This window comes from Sminthopsis crassicaudata, chromosome 2 (genome assembly GCF_048593235.1).
Source record: "Sminthopsis crassicaudata isolate SCR6 chromosome 2, ASM4859323v1, whole genome shotgun sequence".
NCBI lineage: Eukaryota > Metazoa > Chordata > Mammalia > Dasyuromorphia > Dasyuridae > Sminthopsis > Sminthopsis crassicaudata.
The window spans coordinates 338,114,510-338,129,585 of record NC_133618.1 but is presented as its reverse complement, the minus strand read 5'-3'; the positions used below and the strand labels follow the sequence as shown (position 1 = coordinate 338,129,585).

Here is a 15,076-nt window from a genome sequence, read left to right as displayed (position 1 = left end):
ATTGTAGTAGCTCAGGGAAGAGTTGATAAGGCTAGTTTAAGGAACTAGTTTGAGGAAAGTGAGGTTTCAAAAAAACATAAAAATGAGGTTGCAAATCTAGTGTTTGACAAACCCAAAGATCCCAACCTTTGGGATAAGAATTCATTATTTGACAAAAACTTCTGGGAAAACTGGAAATTAGTATGGCAGAAACTAGGCATGGACCCACACTTAACACTACATACTAAGATAAGATAAAAATGGGTGCATGATTTAGGCATAAAGAACAAGATCATAAATAAATTAGAGGAACATAGGATAGTTTCCCTCTCAGACTTGTGGAGGAGGAAGGAATTTGTGACCAAAGAAAAACTAGAGATCATTATTGATCACAAAATAGAAAATTTTGATTACAACAAATTAAAAAGCTTTTGTATAAACAAAACTAATGCAAACAAGATTAGAAGGGAAGTAACAAATTGGGAAAACATTTTTACAGTTAAAGGTTTTGATAAAGGCCTCACCTCCAAAATATACAGAGAATTGACTCTAATTTATAAGAAATCAACCCATTCTCCGATTGATAAATGGTCAAAGGATATGAACAGACAATTTTCAGATGTTGAAATTGAAACTATTTCCACTCATATGAAAGAGTGAAGAAATAACCAGCAGGATGGATACAGAAAGGCTTGGAGAGACTTACATGAACTGATGCTGAGTGAAATGAGCAGAACTAGGAGATCATTATACACTTCAACAATGATACTGTATGAGGATATATTCTGATGGAAGTGGATATCTTCAACAAAGAGAAGATCTAACTCAGATCCAATTGATCAATGATGGACAGAATCAGCTATACCCAGAAAAGGAACACTGCGAAATGAGTGTAAACTGTTAGCATTTTTTGTTTTTCTCCCCAGATTATTTTTACCTTCCAAATCCAACTCTTCTTTGCAACAACAACAACAACAAAATTTGGTTCTGCACATATATATTGTACCTAAGATATACTATAACATATCTAATATGTATGGGAATTGCCAGCTAGGGGAGGGAGTGGAGGGAAGGAGGGGAAAATCCGGAACAGAAGGAAGTACAAGGGATAATGTAAAAAATTAGCTGTGCATATGTACTGTCAAAAAAAAGTTATAATTATAAAATTAATTTAAAATTTTTTTAAAAAATACAATATGAAGATGTATTCTGATGGAAGTGGATATCTTCAACATAGAGAAGAATTAATCCAATTCCAATTGATCAATGATGGACAGAATCAGCTACACCCAGAGAAGGAACACTGGGAAATGAGTGTAAACTGTTAGCATTTTTTGTTTTTCTCCCCAGATTATTTTTAACTTCCAAATCCAATTCTTCCTTTGCAATAACAACAACAAAATTCGGTTCTGCACATATATATTATATCTAGGATATACTATAACATATTTAATATGTATGGGTATGCCTGCCATCTAGGGGAGGGGGTGGAGGAAAGGAGAGGAAAATTCGGAACAGAAGGGAGTACAAGGGATAATGTTGTAAAAAATTACCTATGCATATGTACTGTCAAAAAATGTTATAATTATAAAATTAATAAAAAAATGAGGTTGCAAAACTGGATGAATGGAAGAATGGCAATGTCCTCAATATAAATTAGGAATTTGAGAAGTAGGGGTGAATCAGAAGGAAAAATAATAAGTTCCATTGTGGACATGTTCATATTGAGAGGCCATTCTGTTTACAATAACCACTAGGCAGCTAGAAATGAATGATTAGATAAGAAGAAAATAGGGCTGTACAGATAGATTTGGATTTATCAGCAAAGTCCATGGAAGCTGATGAGTTCACCAAGAAAGTGGAAGAGAGTAGAAAGTGAATAAATAAAGAATCTACTATAGAGCCTTAGTGGTATGCCCAAACATAAGGAGGATGAAGTAAAATTTAAATCAGCAATAAAGACTGAAAAGGAAATACCTAACAGGAAGGGGAATAACCAAGAAAAATTAGATTCCAAATACCTGACCTAGTTCTAGCTATCTTAAAGGAGGTACTTTCTTGTAATTACAATATTTCTAGGAAGAGAAAGTAACCACTGACAGGATCTTTGATCAGAAGATCTGAACTTCAGGAAGTGCTCAGACAGGATGAATCTAAGGTTGTTTGGTTGGTTGGTTGGTTGACTGTTGTCCTTCATTCTTGAAGAGGACCATGACATCATTACATTAGAGTCAAGTTACAGTGTATCTGACTATAACTGATTAGACCAATATGAACTTGGAATATTCTACCACAGATCAGATACAAATATAAACATTTGGAATGGACTCTAACTTTGCACATCTTGCATTTCTTCTGAACTACTTAAATTCTGCTTTGCTCATAGAACACAGTACCTTCTCTGGCCATGTAGGGAAGTCCAGTGCCAGTGATTTGTATGTCATAGAAACTGTTCTAAAGTTCTTAAGAGAAACCTTGAGAGTGTCCTTGTATCACTTTTTATGACCACTTTGTGAGTGCTTGCCCTGTGAGTTCTCCATAAAATATCTTTTTGGCAAGTGTACATTTGGCATTCCAACAATGTAGCCCACCCAATAAAAGTTGTGCTCTCTGCAGTAGAGTTGGAATTCTTGGCAATTTAGTTCCAAAAAGGACTTCAGTGTCAGGTATCTTTTTTTTTTTTTTTTTTTCCCCTGAGGCTGGGATTAAGTGACTTGCCCAGGGTCACACAGCTAGGAAGTGTTAAGTATCTGAGACAGATTTGAACTCCGATCCTCCTGAATTCAGGGCTGGCGCTCTATCCACTGTGCCACCTAGCTGCTCCTGTGTCAGGTATCTTAACCTTAATCTTCAGCAGAGGTCGCAAACATGACAGCTTTATGCCTGCTATGTCAAAGGATTTCTGCCTACTGGAACTCTGGTTCAGGTGCCTTTTATCTCTACATTCAACTTTACTAACTAGACTTTACTTCCAAACCCCATAATAAACCTGTTTTATCAATCTAAAAAAACAAAAATAAAACAACAAAAAAAACCCCTTAATCTTCATAATCTTCCTAAGACAATTCAAATGGAAGCAATCAGTGATATACTGTCCAGGTTTCACAGGCATGCAACAATGAGGTCAGCACAATAGTGCTGTAGACCTTCAATTTGGTGGTCAGTCTAATAATACCTTTCTTCTCCCACACTTTCCTTTGGAGTCTTCTAAACACTGAGCTTATTATCTTATTATCAATATGGACATCCCTGGAAAGTATACTGCCAAGGTAAGGGAACTTATCCACAGCATTCAAAACTTCACCATTTGCTGCAACTGATGGTTCCATATATGGATGGTATGGTGCTGGCTGATGGAACAGTTGTGTTTTTCTTGGTGTTAATTTTTAGTCCAAAATTGGCTCAAGCAGCAAAGAATTGACCCATACTTTATTGCATCTCAGCTTTAGAGACTGCATTGAGTGCACAATCATCTACCAAAAAAAAAAAAAAAATCATGCATTAACATTCCTTCCACTTTAGTTTTGGCTTGTAGACTTTTCAAGTTGAAGTATTTCCCATCAGAATTAGTGACTTTGATTCCATGTTTGTCCTCATTGAAGACATTTGACAACATGTCTGAAGACATTCACGTTTCACTCCATTGGCGACTGGGAAAATTTGAGAACATTGTCCATGGTCCAGAACCTGGGCAAGCATGCCATCATGAAATTGATATATTATACTGATGAACTTTTCTGGACAACCAAATTTTGATATAATTTTCCACAAGCCATCACAACTGACAGTGTCCAAAGGCCTTGTTAGATTTACAAATGTTGTATATAGACCTTTGTTCTGCTCCTGGCATTTTTCCTGGAGTTGTCAGGCATATCAGCTGTTCCTCTGCCCCTTCTAAAGCCACTCTGGGTCTCAGGTAAATGATCTTTTTCCAGGTGTAAAGTCAGCCTATTAATGAGGACTCTGGCAAGAATCTTACCAGCAATTTCTAAAAGAGAGATACCCCTGTAATTGTCATGGGATAATCTATCTCCTTTACCTTTATAAAGATGCATAATGGAGGCATCCTTGACCTCCTGGGGCATAACTTTCTCTTGTCATATAATTTGGAAAATTTCAGTCATTATTTGTATGAACAATGGATACATCTTGTAAATCTCAACTGCAAAAGACGCAGCATCCAACACTTTAGCACATGAAAGTAGCCAACTGGAATTCAAAACCTCTTCTTCAGTTGGAATTTTAGCTAGGGAGTGGTTGATTTCAACTTGAGGTAAACGGTCAATAATTTCAGCATTAATTAATGATAATTTGTTAAGAATATTATAAAAATTTGCAGCCTGCCTTTCTAGGATCATGTTATCACTAATCAGTGTGGCACCATCAGTACTGAGTAGTTGAGATGCCCCATAGATCTTTGGCCCATAAAGAGCCTTCACTGCTTCCTAAAAATGCTTTGGCTTTTTACTGTCAGCATAACATTGAATTTCCTCTGCCTTCTTACTCAGCCCACAATATCTCTAAGTTTCTATTGTACTTTATTTTTGCCAGAATTGCATCTTTAAGATGGATGAACTATCTGCTGATTCACCCTGTAGAGTTCTTGTTTTTCATTTAGCAGCATCTAAATTTCCCCATCATTTTCATTAAACCAGTCTTGATGGGGTTCTGAACTAGATGATCAAATGCAATTCTGTACACCAAATCTCTGAAAACTTTTCTGGTTCTCTGCTGTCAACTGTGTGTTGGGTCACCTTACATTCCAAGTTGGCAACAACTGTTTCCTTTCAGAGAAGCACTTTAATCTCTTGACATTAATTCTTCTAAAGTTCTTTTTGCCTTAACGCTGCCACTTTTGTCGAATGTAAATATTCATCTTGGAGAGGTTAAGTCTGTGATGAGTCCAGCAACTCTGCACCATACATTGCTTTTGTCACTCACATCCTGCTGCCTCTCTTCTTGCAATCACATAGTCTATTAAATGCCAAAGTTTGCTGCAAAAGTATATCCATAAAGTTTTGTTGCATTTAGGTGTGAAGGGTTGAAACTCTGAGTTGATGCACTGGGATCAGACAACCAAGCACTTAAGGCTAATTACCCATAGGTCAATACTCTATTAGCTTATGCTTGGAAAATGGCCCTTCCCACTATTCTGTGCTGGCTTGATCTTTTGGTGTAGTTATTAATTATGTCTATGATTTGCTGTTTTACCCAATCTTTCTTTACCCAAGAAAATGACAATAATGAGACATCATACCAAAATGTGTGGGATACAGCCAAAGCAGTAATAAAGGGAAAATTTATATCTCTAGAGGCCTACTTGCATAAAATAGAGAAAGAGAGGGTCAACGAATTGGGCTTACAACTAAAATTGCTAGAAAAGGAACAAATTAAAACCTCCCAGACAAACACAAAACTTGAAATTCTAAAAATAAAAGGTAAGATTAATAAAATTAAAAGGTATGAGTAACCTAGGGAACTGTATTTCCGTATAGGAACAAACACTTAGAAAAAAAATCACATTAGTTTGACCAAGTTATTTGTATAAAAACAAAATACTGAGTCACTGAATGATGAATGGATAAAAATCACCCCAAAAGAAGTGCATATGCTTTGAGTTAATATTACCTTCTCTCCAAAGGATGAGTTTTCCACCATTTTTGAATATGGTTTGTATGATGAGAGTGGGGAATATGTCAAGGAGGAACATGAAAGGTCCAAGCAGTCTGTTAACTTTGTCATTCCCAACTAATTGGGATGATGGAGGAGGAACCTTGTGTTTCAGGAGAGGAAACAAAAGGCTTATTCCTGTTTCAATAACCTTGGATCCTGCCCAGGGGATATGCCACTGGATGGATCACCTGTTTCTTGAAAAAACAATAGATAAACCAACTCACTTCATACACTCCTGAGTCTTTTTTATCTTTGTCCTATATTTCTAACAATTAGTCTAATCAAGTTCATGTCCAGGTGCAGCATGACTGCTGAATGAATCTGCATTTCAGGTTCTTTTGGATGGATTCCCAAAAGTTGCTCCTAGAAGTTGCTTCTTATTCCTCTGGGTTTTGATGCTGCATTATCTAGAAAAATCAGACTCTACAACAATGGAATGCTGAGGAGTCTTCTTTAAAACTCTGAAGACCATAACCTTCATTTCTTTTCCTGGTTGCTACTATGAATGCTACTACTATGCTACTAGAAGTGTTGAAGCAAAAATTCAGGCGATAGCTGAGTTTTTGAATAACTCTGTAGTCTTTTCTTTAACACATGGTAACAACCAAAACCTTTACAGAGTATTTTAAGTTACTATCTTTAATTTTCTTTACCTTTATTTAAAAATTTTTTCAGTTCCAAATCTCCAAATCAATTTCAGTCTCTCTCCCCTCTAGTGACTCACTCACCTATTGAACTGAGAAGGCAAGTAATCTCATGATTCTTTTGAAAGCAGCTCCCTAGCTTTCTCTTCCTGGAGAGACATCATCTTCTTAGTGTCTTCCACATGCAGATGCTACGTAGGCATGTGCCAGACCTAAATACTTTGGATGAATTCTTTTTAAATGTCATTTTTAAACATAAGCTCAGTTAATCTTTTCTGACTCTTACTGATATCATTTTCTTGGCAAAGTCACTCTAGCTTTGTGATTTCTGCTCTCTCAGAAAATTCTATACAACTTTCCGCAGAATAATGAGTGGAATTATTGGAGGGTATTTTACTTTTTGATATGGACGAGGTAAAACTATTTTAGTCTTAGGAGTGAAGAGGTAGACTCACATGGATGGTCAAACATGGAGTCCATTTATCCCAAATTTTCTCAGCCTTATAAACCCTAATACTCTTATATAACCATTGCACACTATGCATGCATGTGGGACCACATAAACAACTTGCTATTGTGTGTAAATATCTCTTTTTCACTTAGTATCACTCTGCTTTAATTACAACACTTGACTTCTCAGGAAGGCCAAGAGCCCTTAGGGGAGATGGGGACCCAAACCAGACATTGTTAGCAGGTTCCCTCTAGGCTGAAGGGTCTTATACCTCACCCAGAATTTCCCCACTATTATGGCTCTCTAGAAACAGGATTTCACTTGAGAAAAAGGGGTCTTTTCTCTATCTTGGTAGACCATAGATAAGAAAAGGGGTTTTACTTGATCCTCACAGAAGAAAGTGACTCTTCAGTAGAGGCCTCTTAAGAGGACCCAAATTTGTTATCATTACCTTGACTGGGCTGTTGGGAATGAAAAGTTTTGGTTGGTGAGTCAGGGAATGTAGTGTTCTTGGTTGGTTTTCTAGAGGTCTCTGGACCAGCCTTCCTTTCAGCAGATTAATCACAAGACTAGCCGGGTGTTAAAGTCCAAAGCCCAAATTCTTTATTGTCTTCTTACGTGGGGGCTGGTTAGCTTTCTTGAGGCCCTTCAGATGGACCAAGGTCTCAGTGCAAGGAGCAGGAGGACAGGACAGCCACCACGAGGCTGATGAAGATGGAATGAATCTGTCTCTCCTTGGCTCTGAGAGCTTGAGCTCCTGCCTCCAGTCCTCTCGTCTACTCCGAGTCTGTCTCCGAGCCTCTCAGTTCCCTAGGAGAGTCACCAGGAGCCTAACTGAAGATGGAATGTCTCTGATTGAGTTTATCCCAGCTTTATATGCTCTATTTTAATTTTATTATCATAGGTGTGAATCTTGTAGAACTATATTAAGTACTAAGTACATGTACTGAACTAGAGAACTATTAATCACTATACTAAACTAGATAACCATTGTTTTATCAATTCCACTGATTTATCACCTTGTAAGAATCCTTGTTTCAAGTGCAGAGTTCTGGCCCATAACAAGAGAACTCTGAGTGATTGACAATTTGAGGGTAAACTAGTATCAATTCAAGTCTAGGAACGGGATTCATGTAAATTTAATGATGTTGCTGCTACTAGTCATTATGATTGTTTTTACTTTAAGAGACCTACTACAGAAGGGTGTAACTTCTAGTGGAAATGCAGCAACAACCAACCCTAAGGTCACCTGGCCTTGAGAGTAATGTAATTAAAATGTAGCTAATAATGATATATTTCTTCCCCTAGCTTCTACAGGAGATGTAGTAGTAATCCTAAGGTTCCCTGGCCTTGGGAGTGTTGTAGTTCCACAAACATTGCTGGCTGTCAGATGAATAGGACCAAATTAATATTTCTCAGAGGTTGTAGGACCTTATGCGTAAATTTCAGGAAGTTACAGGATCCCTATTTTCAAAGAGCTTTAGGGCAGAAAAAGTCAAACTCTAGGTCTAAGCTTCAGGAAGTCATGTGACCCACAGGAAGTAGACAGCATTGTTGATCATTGGTCAATGGTTATATTTCAGTCCATCCAATGAATCCAAGTCTTTTGCTATATAATTCACTGCCTGTTTCCAGGAAAGGGGCACACACACAGCATGCTGAGCTGCTCAGCTGGTGTGCTTACTTATACCTTTCCTTGTTAGGAGCCAATAAATACTTCCTGTTTGTATCTGAAAATGTCTCTGAATAGTCAATTTGGGTAAGAGGGTCTAGCACCCTGTCCCACACACAAACAACAATTTGTTGGTCAGTGATAACGAAGTTTCTTTCTTTTTTTTTTTTTTTAAGTTTTAAGTTTTTTATTTATTTATTTTTGCTATTATTATAGCCTTTTATTTACAAAACATATGCATGGGTAATTTTTCAACATTGACTCTTGCAAAACCTTTTGTTCCAACTTTTCCCCTCCTTCCTCCCACCCTCTCCCCTAGATGGCAGGTAGACCAATACATGTTAAATATGGATAACAAAGTTTCTGAGACAATAATAAGGTGCATACCAGATCACTCCTCAAATTCACCCCTAAGCCATAAAATTAGTAAATAAGTAATATGAAACTCTGGTCTCTCTAACTTTGTCCTATAAACTTATCTTCTTGCTCCTAGTTCTCTGCTACATTCTTTTGGAATTAGTATTACAATTATAATAAACTTTGCTCCTTGACTTGGAGATTAGTCCAAACCTGCAAATTCACTGGTCTGGAACCCCAACCTTTTTAGGGTCTCCTATGACCTCCAATAGTCTTAACCTTTATTGTTCAGTTGATTTTTTTCATTTGTTTCTGATCCTTTGTGGCCTCATTTAACAGATGAGGAACTGAGGCAAACAGTTAAGTGGCTTGCTAGTAAATATGGCTAGTAAAAGATAAGTCTTCCTGATTCCAGGTACTCTACTCTATCCACTGCACCACCTAGATATCTCTATTAACTTATTCTAATTATAGGAATTTAATGTTTTCATTATTTGTATTAAGTCCTGGCTAAGAATACCTGATAACCAGTCGTCCAGTAAGGGGTTAAATTTACAAGTTCCACAGAAATGAATCAAAGCACCCCAACCTCTGGCAGATAAAGGGGGTTTCTTATGTTCTTCATTAAGAAGCCAAAATATATGAATTACAGAGACCATAATGAATGTCAGTTAAATAGTCATTAAACATTTATGAAGCACTTGCTATGTACCAGATTTGCTAAGTGCTGGAGATAAAAGAAAGAAGAAAGGTAATTCCTGTCCTTAAGGAGCTTACAACCTAATTGGGTAAGAGTAGGAAAATGAAAAGGGACTAAGAGAGAGAGGAAAGAAAGAAACTAGCTTTTGGAGAATGATGAAATCCATAAGAATGCTGGGGATTGTCCACCTGCATTTTTGATTTCCTTCACAGGCACTATTTCAAAGTCTGATTCTTTTTTTGTACAGCAAAACAACTGTCTGGATATGTATACATATATTATATTTAATTTATACTTTAACATATTTAACATGTCAAAATATGTCAACCTGCTATGGGGGGATGGGGGAAGGAAGGGAAAAATTGGAACAAAAGGTTTTGCAATTGTCAATGCTGAAAAATTACCCAAGCATATATCTGGTAAATAAAACTATAATTAATAAAAAAAAAACAAAAAAAAAAAAACACACACACACACAAAAAAAAGGGTGCTCGGGTGGGAGGTGCCTAGCTGGACCCCTTCCTTAAAGTAAGGTTATGGGATAAGCCCCCCTATCAGTGGGAGAAACTAGTGGGGCAAAAATACTGATTAAAGTAATAGTTTCTAGGCTTAGATCTTGCAGGATGAAGAGATTCTTAGGGCTGAAGGAGAAGTCCAGGAGAGTTGAGCTGGCTGGGAAATGAATGTCAAGCTTCAGAGAAAATGTCCTAATCCAAACATCAGCATCTTATATTCACTTGATCACCTCTTTTACCAAGGAAAGAATATTCTGTAAAAATAGTTAAAATTGGAAGAATGGGACAAAAGAAAATTGTTATATATATAAAAAGAAGGGAGAGTGGTAACACTTGGTAGAAAATATTGTGGTTGGGAGAGAATGGGGAGTAGAGGTGGTAAAACATCATGACCAAAAAAAAAATATATATATAGAGAGAGAGAGAGAGAGAGAGAGAGTTGTATGACCCTGGTCCAATCATTTCCCCTCTAGGCTTCAGTTTTTTAGTCAGCAAAATGAGAAAGTTAGATTAAATTATTCATGAGCATTTGGCTAGAAGGGAAGCACTCAAATGAGTGGCTTTAAAAATAGAACTTCTACATTTAAAAGTCATTCCCTTTCAACTTACTAGTAACAACTGGGATGCTAAAAAATGTTGCCATTGATAAAAATATTTTCCTTTTTTTTTTTCCCTTTCTTCCATTTCTTCCCTCCTTCCCTCTTTCCTACCGTTTTAAGAAGCTACACAAGCCAAGCAAACAAGCATTTAAGTGCTTACTATGCGCTAGGCACAGGGCTAAGTGAAGAGGATATAAAAACGGGCAAAAAAACTGTCCCAGCCTTCAAGAACCTTACATTCTAATGGGAGAAGACAAGCAAACAAAATATACATAGGATAAATTGGAGATTACTAAAGGAAACCAAAATAAAATTCTTGCAAAAGGTAGAATTGAAGGAAGCCACGGAGCAAGGATGTAGAGGATGAAGATGTCCAAGTGGGGGACAGCAAATGAAGAAAAGCAGAGTGCATCTCTTTTATTTTTGCTATCCACAACCCTTTTTCCCCATTACAAACCGAGTTTCCCTCATTTTATTCCTGCTTTTGAGACGTATCAGTTTTCAGCATCGCCATCTACAGAATAGAAGCTGCACTAGAACAGATTTCAGCATCTCCGTCCGTCTCCTCGCCCTCCTAATTACGTCATTCAGGTCCACAGTCTCGAGGTCTTGCGGCTCGCCCTGCGTCTCCGCCGGGCGTGGTGGCGCGCGCCTGTAGTCCTAGCTACTCGGGAGGCTGAGGCTGGAGGATCGCTTGAGCCCAGGAGTTCTGGGCTGCCGTGTGCTATGCCGATCGGGTGTCCGCACTAAGTTCGGCATCAATATGGTGACCCCCTGGGAACGGGGGACCACCAGGTTGCCTAAGGAGGGGTGAACCGGCCCAGGTCGGAAACGGAGCAGGTCAAAACTCCCGTGCCGATCAGTAGTGGGATCGCGCCTGTGAATAGCCACTGTACTCCAGCCTGGGCAAGATAGTGAGACGCGGTCTCTCCTTTTTCGCATTTTGCAATTTTATTATGCTTTACATAGAAACCAAAACAAAACTATCAAGTTTGGGAATAGGAGAGTGGTTTCATACGTGTAAATCTTTTCTATAAATTAGTCGAACTAAAACAAAAGGCAGAAAGATAGTGAGACGTTGGGTTCATCAGTCAGAGGATGTTTAAAACAAGTCGTTAGAGTTGTTGGTTGAACTCTGCTTTCTAAATGACAATGAGAAAAGTTAGGTTTCTCTGTTAAAATTTACAGCACAACTTGCACACAACGAATCTACACTCTAAGGCTTTACTTTGCTCTGCACTGTCTCCCGCTGGACATATCGCGCAATTATCCGATAACATAAAGCAAAGAACTTTTGGACCAGCAGGAGGCGCTAAGACTTCAGTTTGGAAAGCATATGTAAAGGAAGAAAACTACAGAAAAGCCACAGGATCGACTGCCCTCTTTGAATTTACTCAGGACATTTGTCCGGGAAGATAAATTAGTAGATAAGACACGTTCTGTCTCTGTCTAAATTAAAGAATTAGAAATACACTATATCCCGTCTTAGACGCGCGCTTCAATGAATTTTGGGTCCGCCGGACCACCGTCAGTTTGATTTCTGCGCCTGCGTGCGGCGGCGAGCCGCTCAGAGTCCGAGCAGACTTGAGGAAAGAAGGTGCTGGTTAGGACTCGGACTGTTTCAGGATCCTTCACCATGAAGACGCGTTTCAGCTCCGTAGATATTTGCGCCATCCTCTCCGAGTTCAATGCCAGGTAGGATCGAGCAGATCGGATCTGTACCGCGGGGAGCAGAGAGAGATCTACAATGATACGACATACCTGAGGTCCCCTCTCGTTTTCTTTATAATTCCAGGCCTTGTTCGGGCGAAGTGGAGCCTCGAATTTTGGGGAGCGGGTGGCCGACCAACCTGAGGGTGAAGGTGGGCGGAAGGCCGAGCATTCGCCTACCGCGAGCTCCTGAAACTTGGGGATGGCCTGGGATGGGCTTTTTCCGTGTGGGAAGTTATTATTGCCTATCGTCTACCGATCATGACTTCCGAATGGATTCCCTTGGGAGAACCGAGATTGTTTAAAAGCCATTTTTAATCTTTAAAGCATTCTGTTAATGTGAGCCAAGCCTTAGTCAAGCTTCGAGGGTGAGCTTGGACGTCAGAGAAACCTCCTGATCCCTGCAGTGGCATAAGTAGCCTCTCCTACACTTAGAGATGGTTAAACTTAACTGTTAAATATTAACACTTAATTCTGTAACTTTACAGATAATTAGGTGTGTCCGTAGAATATGAAATTAGAGATCCTGTCTAAAAAGAGAAATTTAAATAAATGGGAGTAGTCATTACCATTATTATTATACTTGATCTCTCTTAATACAGTCTAAAGTCAGATTTTGGGGGGAAGATACTTTATTCACTAGATGTCAAAATAAGGACAGATTCGGGATGTAAGAATAGTTAGTATTGCCCCTTGGCAATACCCTTTAGGCATTCTTAATGGAAGAAAAAACAAACAAAAAAAGCCCTGATTTTAAACTGTATTAGGAGAGATGAAGGAAAACCTTGACTCAGCTAGATTCAATCTGCTGGATTCAATCTACAGGATAGCTACCAAGATGGAGAGGACTGAAACCACATCATAGGTGGATCGTTTGAAGAAAGTGGGGATGTGTGCCAGAGGAGTATATATATATATACATATATATATATATATATATTTCTTCATACATTTGAAGGACTTATATGTAGAAAAGAAGCTGGACCCCTAGGAAAAATAGATGAGTGTTATTTAAGAATTAAAAGATTTCAGCTCATTAAAAAGAAAGATTTCAATTAGAATAGTCCAGTCCAGAAGTAGAGTGGACAGTCTTCAAGCTGACTAAAAAACCTGTCCGAGAAGTAAAGGGGGGGGGGGGAGGAGATAGTTAGGTGGCGCAGTGGATAGAGCACGAGTCCTGAAGTCAGGAGGACCTGAGTTCAAATGTGGCCTCGGACATTTAACACTTCCTGGTTGTGTGACCCTGGGCAAGTCACTTAACCCTAACTACCTCAGTCAACAACAACAAAAAAAGTAAAGGGGGCTCTTTTCCAGGTATTGATTTGTACTAGATGACCTGAGACTTCTTCTAAATGATATTCTTTTTGTCTTAAGTCCTAGCTCTGTTCATATCTACTGTGAATTTATATGTTACTTATCTAGCTATCTAGTTCCTTATCTACTAAATTATGAGATTACATCTATAAATCTGTGTATGTTGTTGATGTGTACTGTTTTTTTCTCAGTCCTGCAAAATGTGACTTACTACATATTTTCAATTTGCCTTACAGCTTGTTGGGAATGAGAGTTTACAATATTTATGATGTGGATAACAAGACATACCTTATACGCCTTCAAAAGTAAGACTTTTTTTATATTTCTTGTTGTGATTATTTAAATCTGAGATTGTTCATTTTTCACCTTAATTAAAATTTTCACAATTATTTCTTTGGCAAATATTATTTTTAAGGTATATTTTATTTCTTTCTTTCCCTATAGGCCAGACTTTAAAGTTACACTTTTACTTGAATCTGGTATACGAATTCACACAACAGAGTTTGAATGGCCAAAGAATATGATGCCATCTAGCTTTGCCATGAAGGTAACTTTTCCTTGGGCAGGAAAAGCTAAATTTTAAAATTAAAGTCTTCTAACTTAGAATTAATTTGATTTATATCCATGTGGTATTACCTTTTATTTTGGTGTTAATTGAATTAAAGATATACTGTGCAAATTCACTTACTTTTACTTACCCTCATTTTTTTAATCTTCAGAGTTTGGGGTAGAATTCAATTTCTCATAAATTTCTAGGATGTATTTTTAAACAAATAATTACTAAAAATCCAGAACAGGAAATTGTAATCACAATGATTTCATTAAGAACAAGTATGGTCAGACAAATGTCATTTCCTTTTTTAACAGATTTACTAAAATAGTATATGAAGGTAATTCAATAAATATATGTTAAGCACTTGCTATATATAAAAACATCATGCCAAGTTAAGGGATATAAAAATTAGATATTATGCCCTATTGTGTTCTATTAAGGAGAAAGAACTTGTACACAAATAAATTTATTACTGGGATATTTTATAGGGAGAACACTCACATTGAAGGAGTCAGGGAAGGGTTCCTAAAAATGTTGTCACCTGAGTTCAACTGAAGAAAAGGAATCTGAAAGGTATAGTTAAAAAGATATTTCTGGCATGAGAAGTTATTTGTGTAAGTGCATGGAGGTGAGAGATAGAGGACTAAGTGTGGAGAACAGTTAGTAGTCATATTTGACTAGAGTGTAGTTTTCATAAAATGAGCATGGAAAAGTAAATAGCAGCAGGGTTGTGGAAAGCTTTCAACATCAGACTGAAGAGTTTGCATTTTATCCTATAAAAGTCACAACCTCAGGTATCTTTGCTAAGTGGAAAAAAGGGGGTGGATTTATGAGATGCTATGAAATTGATGAAATTTTTAGTAGGGGGGTAAAATTGATAAGATTTTATAGTAGGGGGAAGACAGGATA

The 15,076-nt window shown here is 37.7% G+C and overlaps 1 protein-coding gene across 3 annotated transcripts in view; it reads left to right on the top strand.

The window, feature by feature from the left end:
- Positions 1-12,130: 12,130 nt before the first annotated feature.
- NEMF (nuclear export mediator factor) overlaps positions 12,131-15,076 on the top strand; it is a 65,704-nt gene continuing 62,758 nt past the window's right edge. The window contains exons 1-4 of one of the 3 annotated variants that reach the window (XM_074290503.1): positions 12,155-12,285; positions 13,851-13,919; positions 14,059-14,161; positions 14,656-14,740. Coding sequence is in view for 1 of the 3 variants with exons in the window: in XM_074290502.1 (XP_074146603.1) it covers positions 12,227-12,285; positions 13,851-13,919; positions 14,059-14,161 (231 nt within the window). In the remaining 2 variants the exon portion in view is untranslated. Of the gene's footprint in view, positions 12,357-13,850; positions 13,920-14,058; positions 14,162-14,655; positions 14,741-15,076 lie in introns of all 3 variants that reach the window. The other 2 variants (XM_074290504.1, XM_074290502.1) reach the window with 2 other exon arrangements.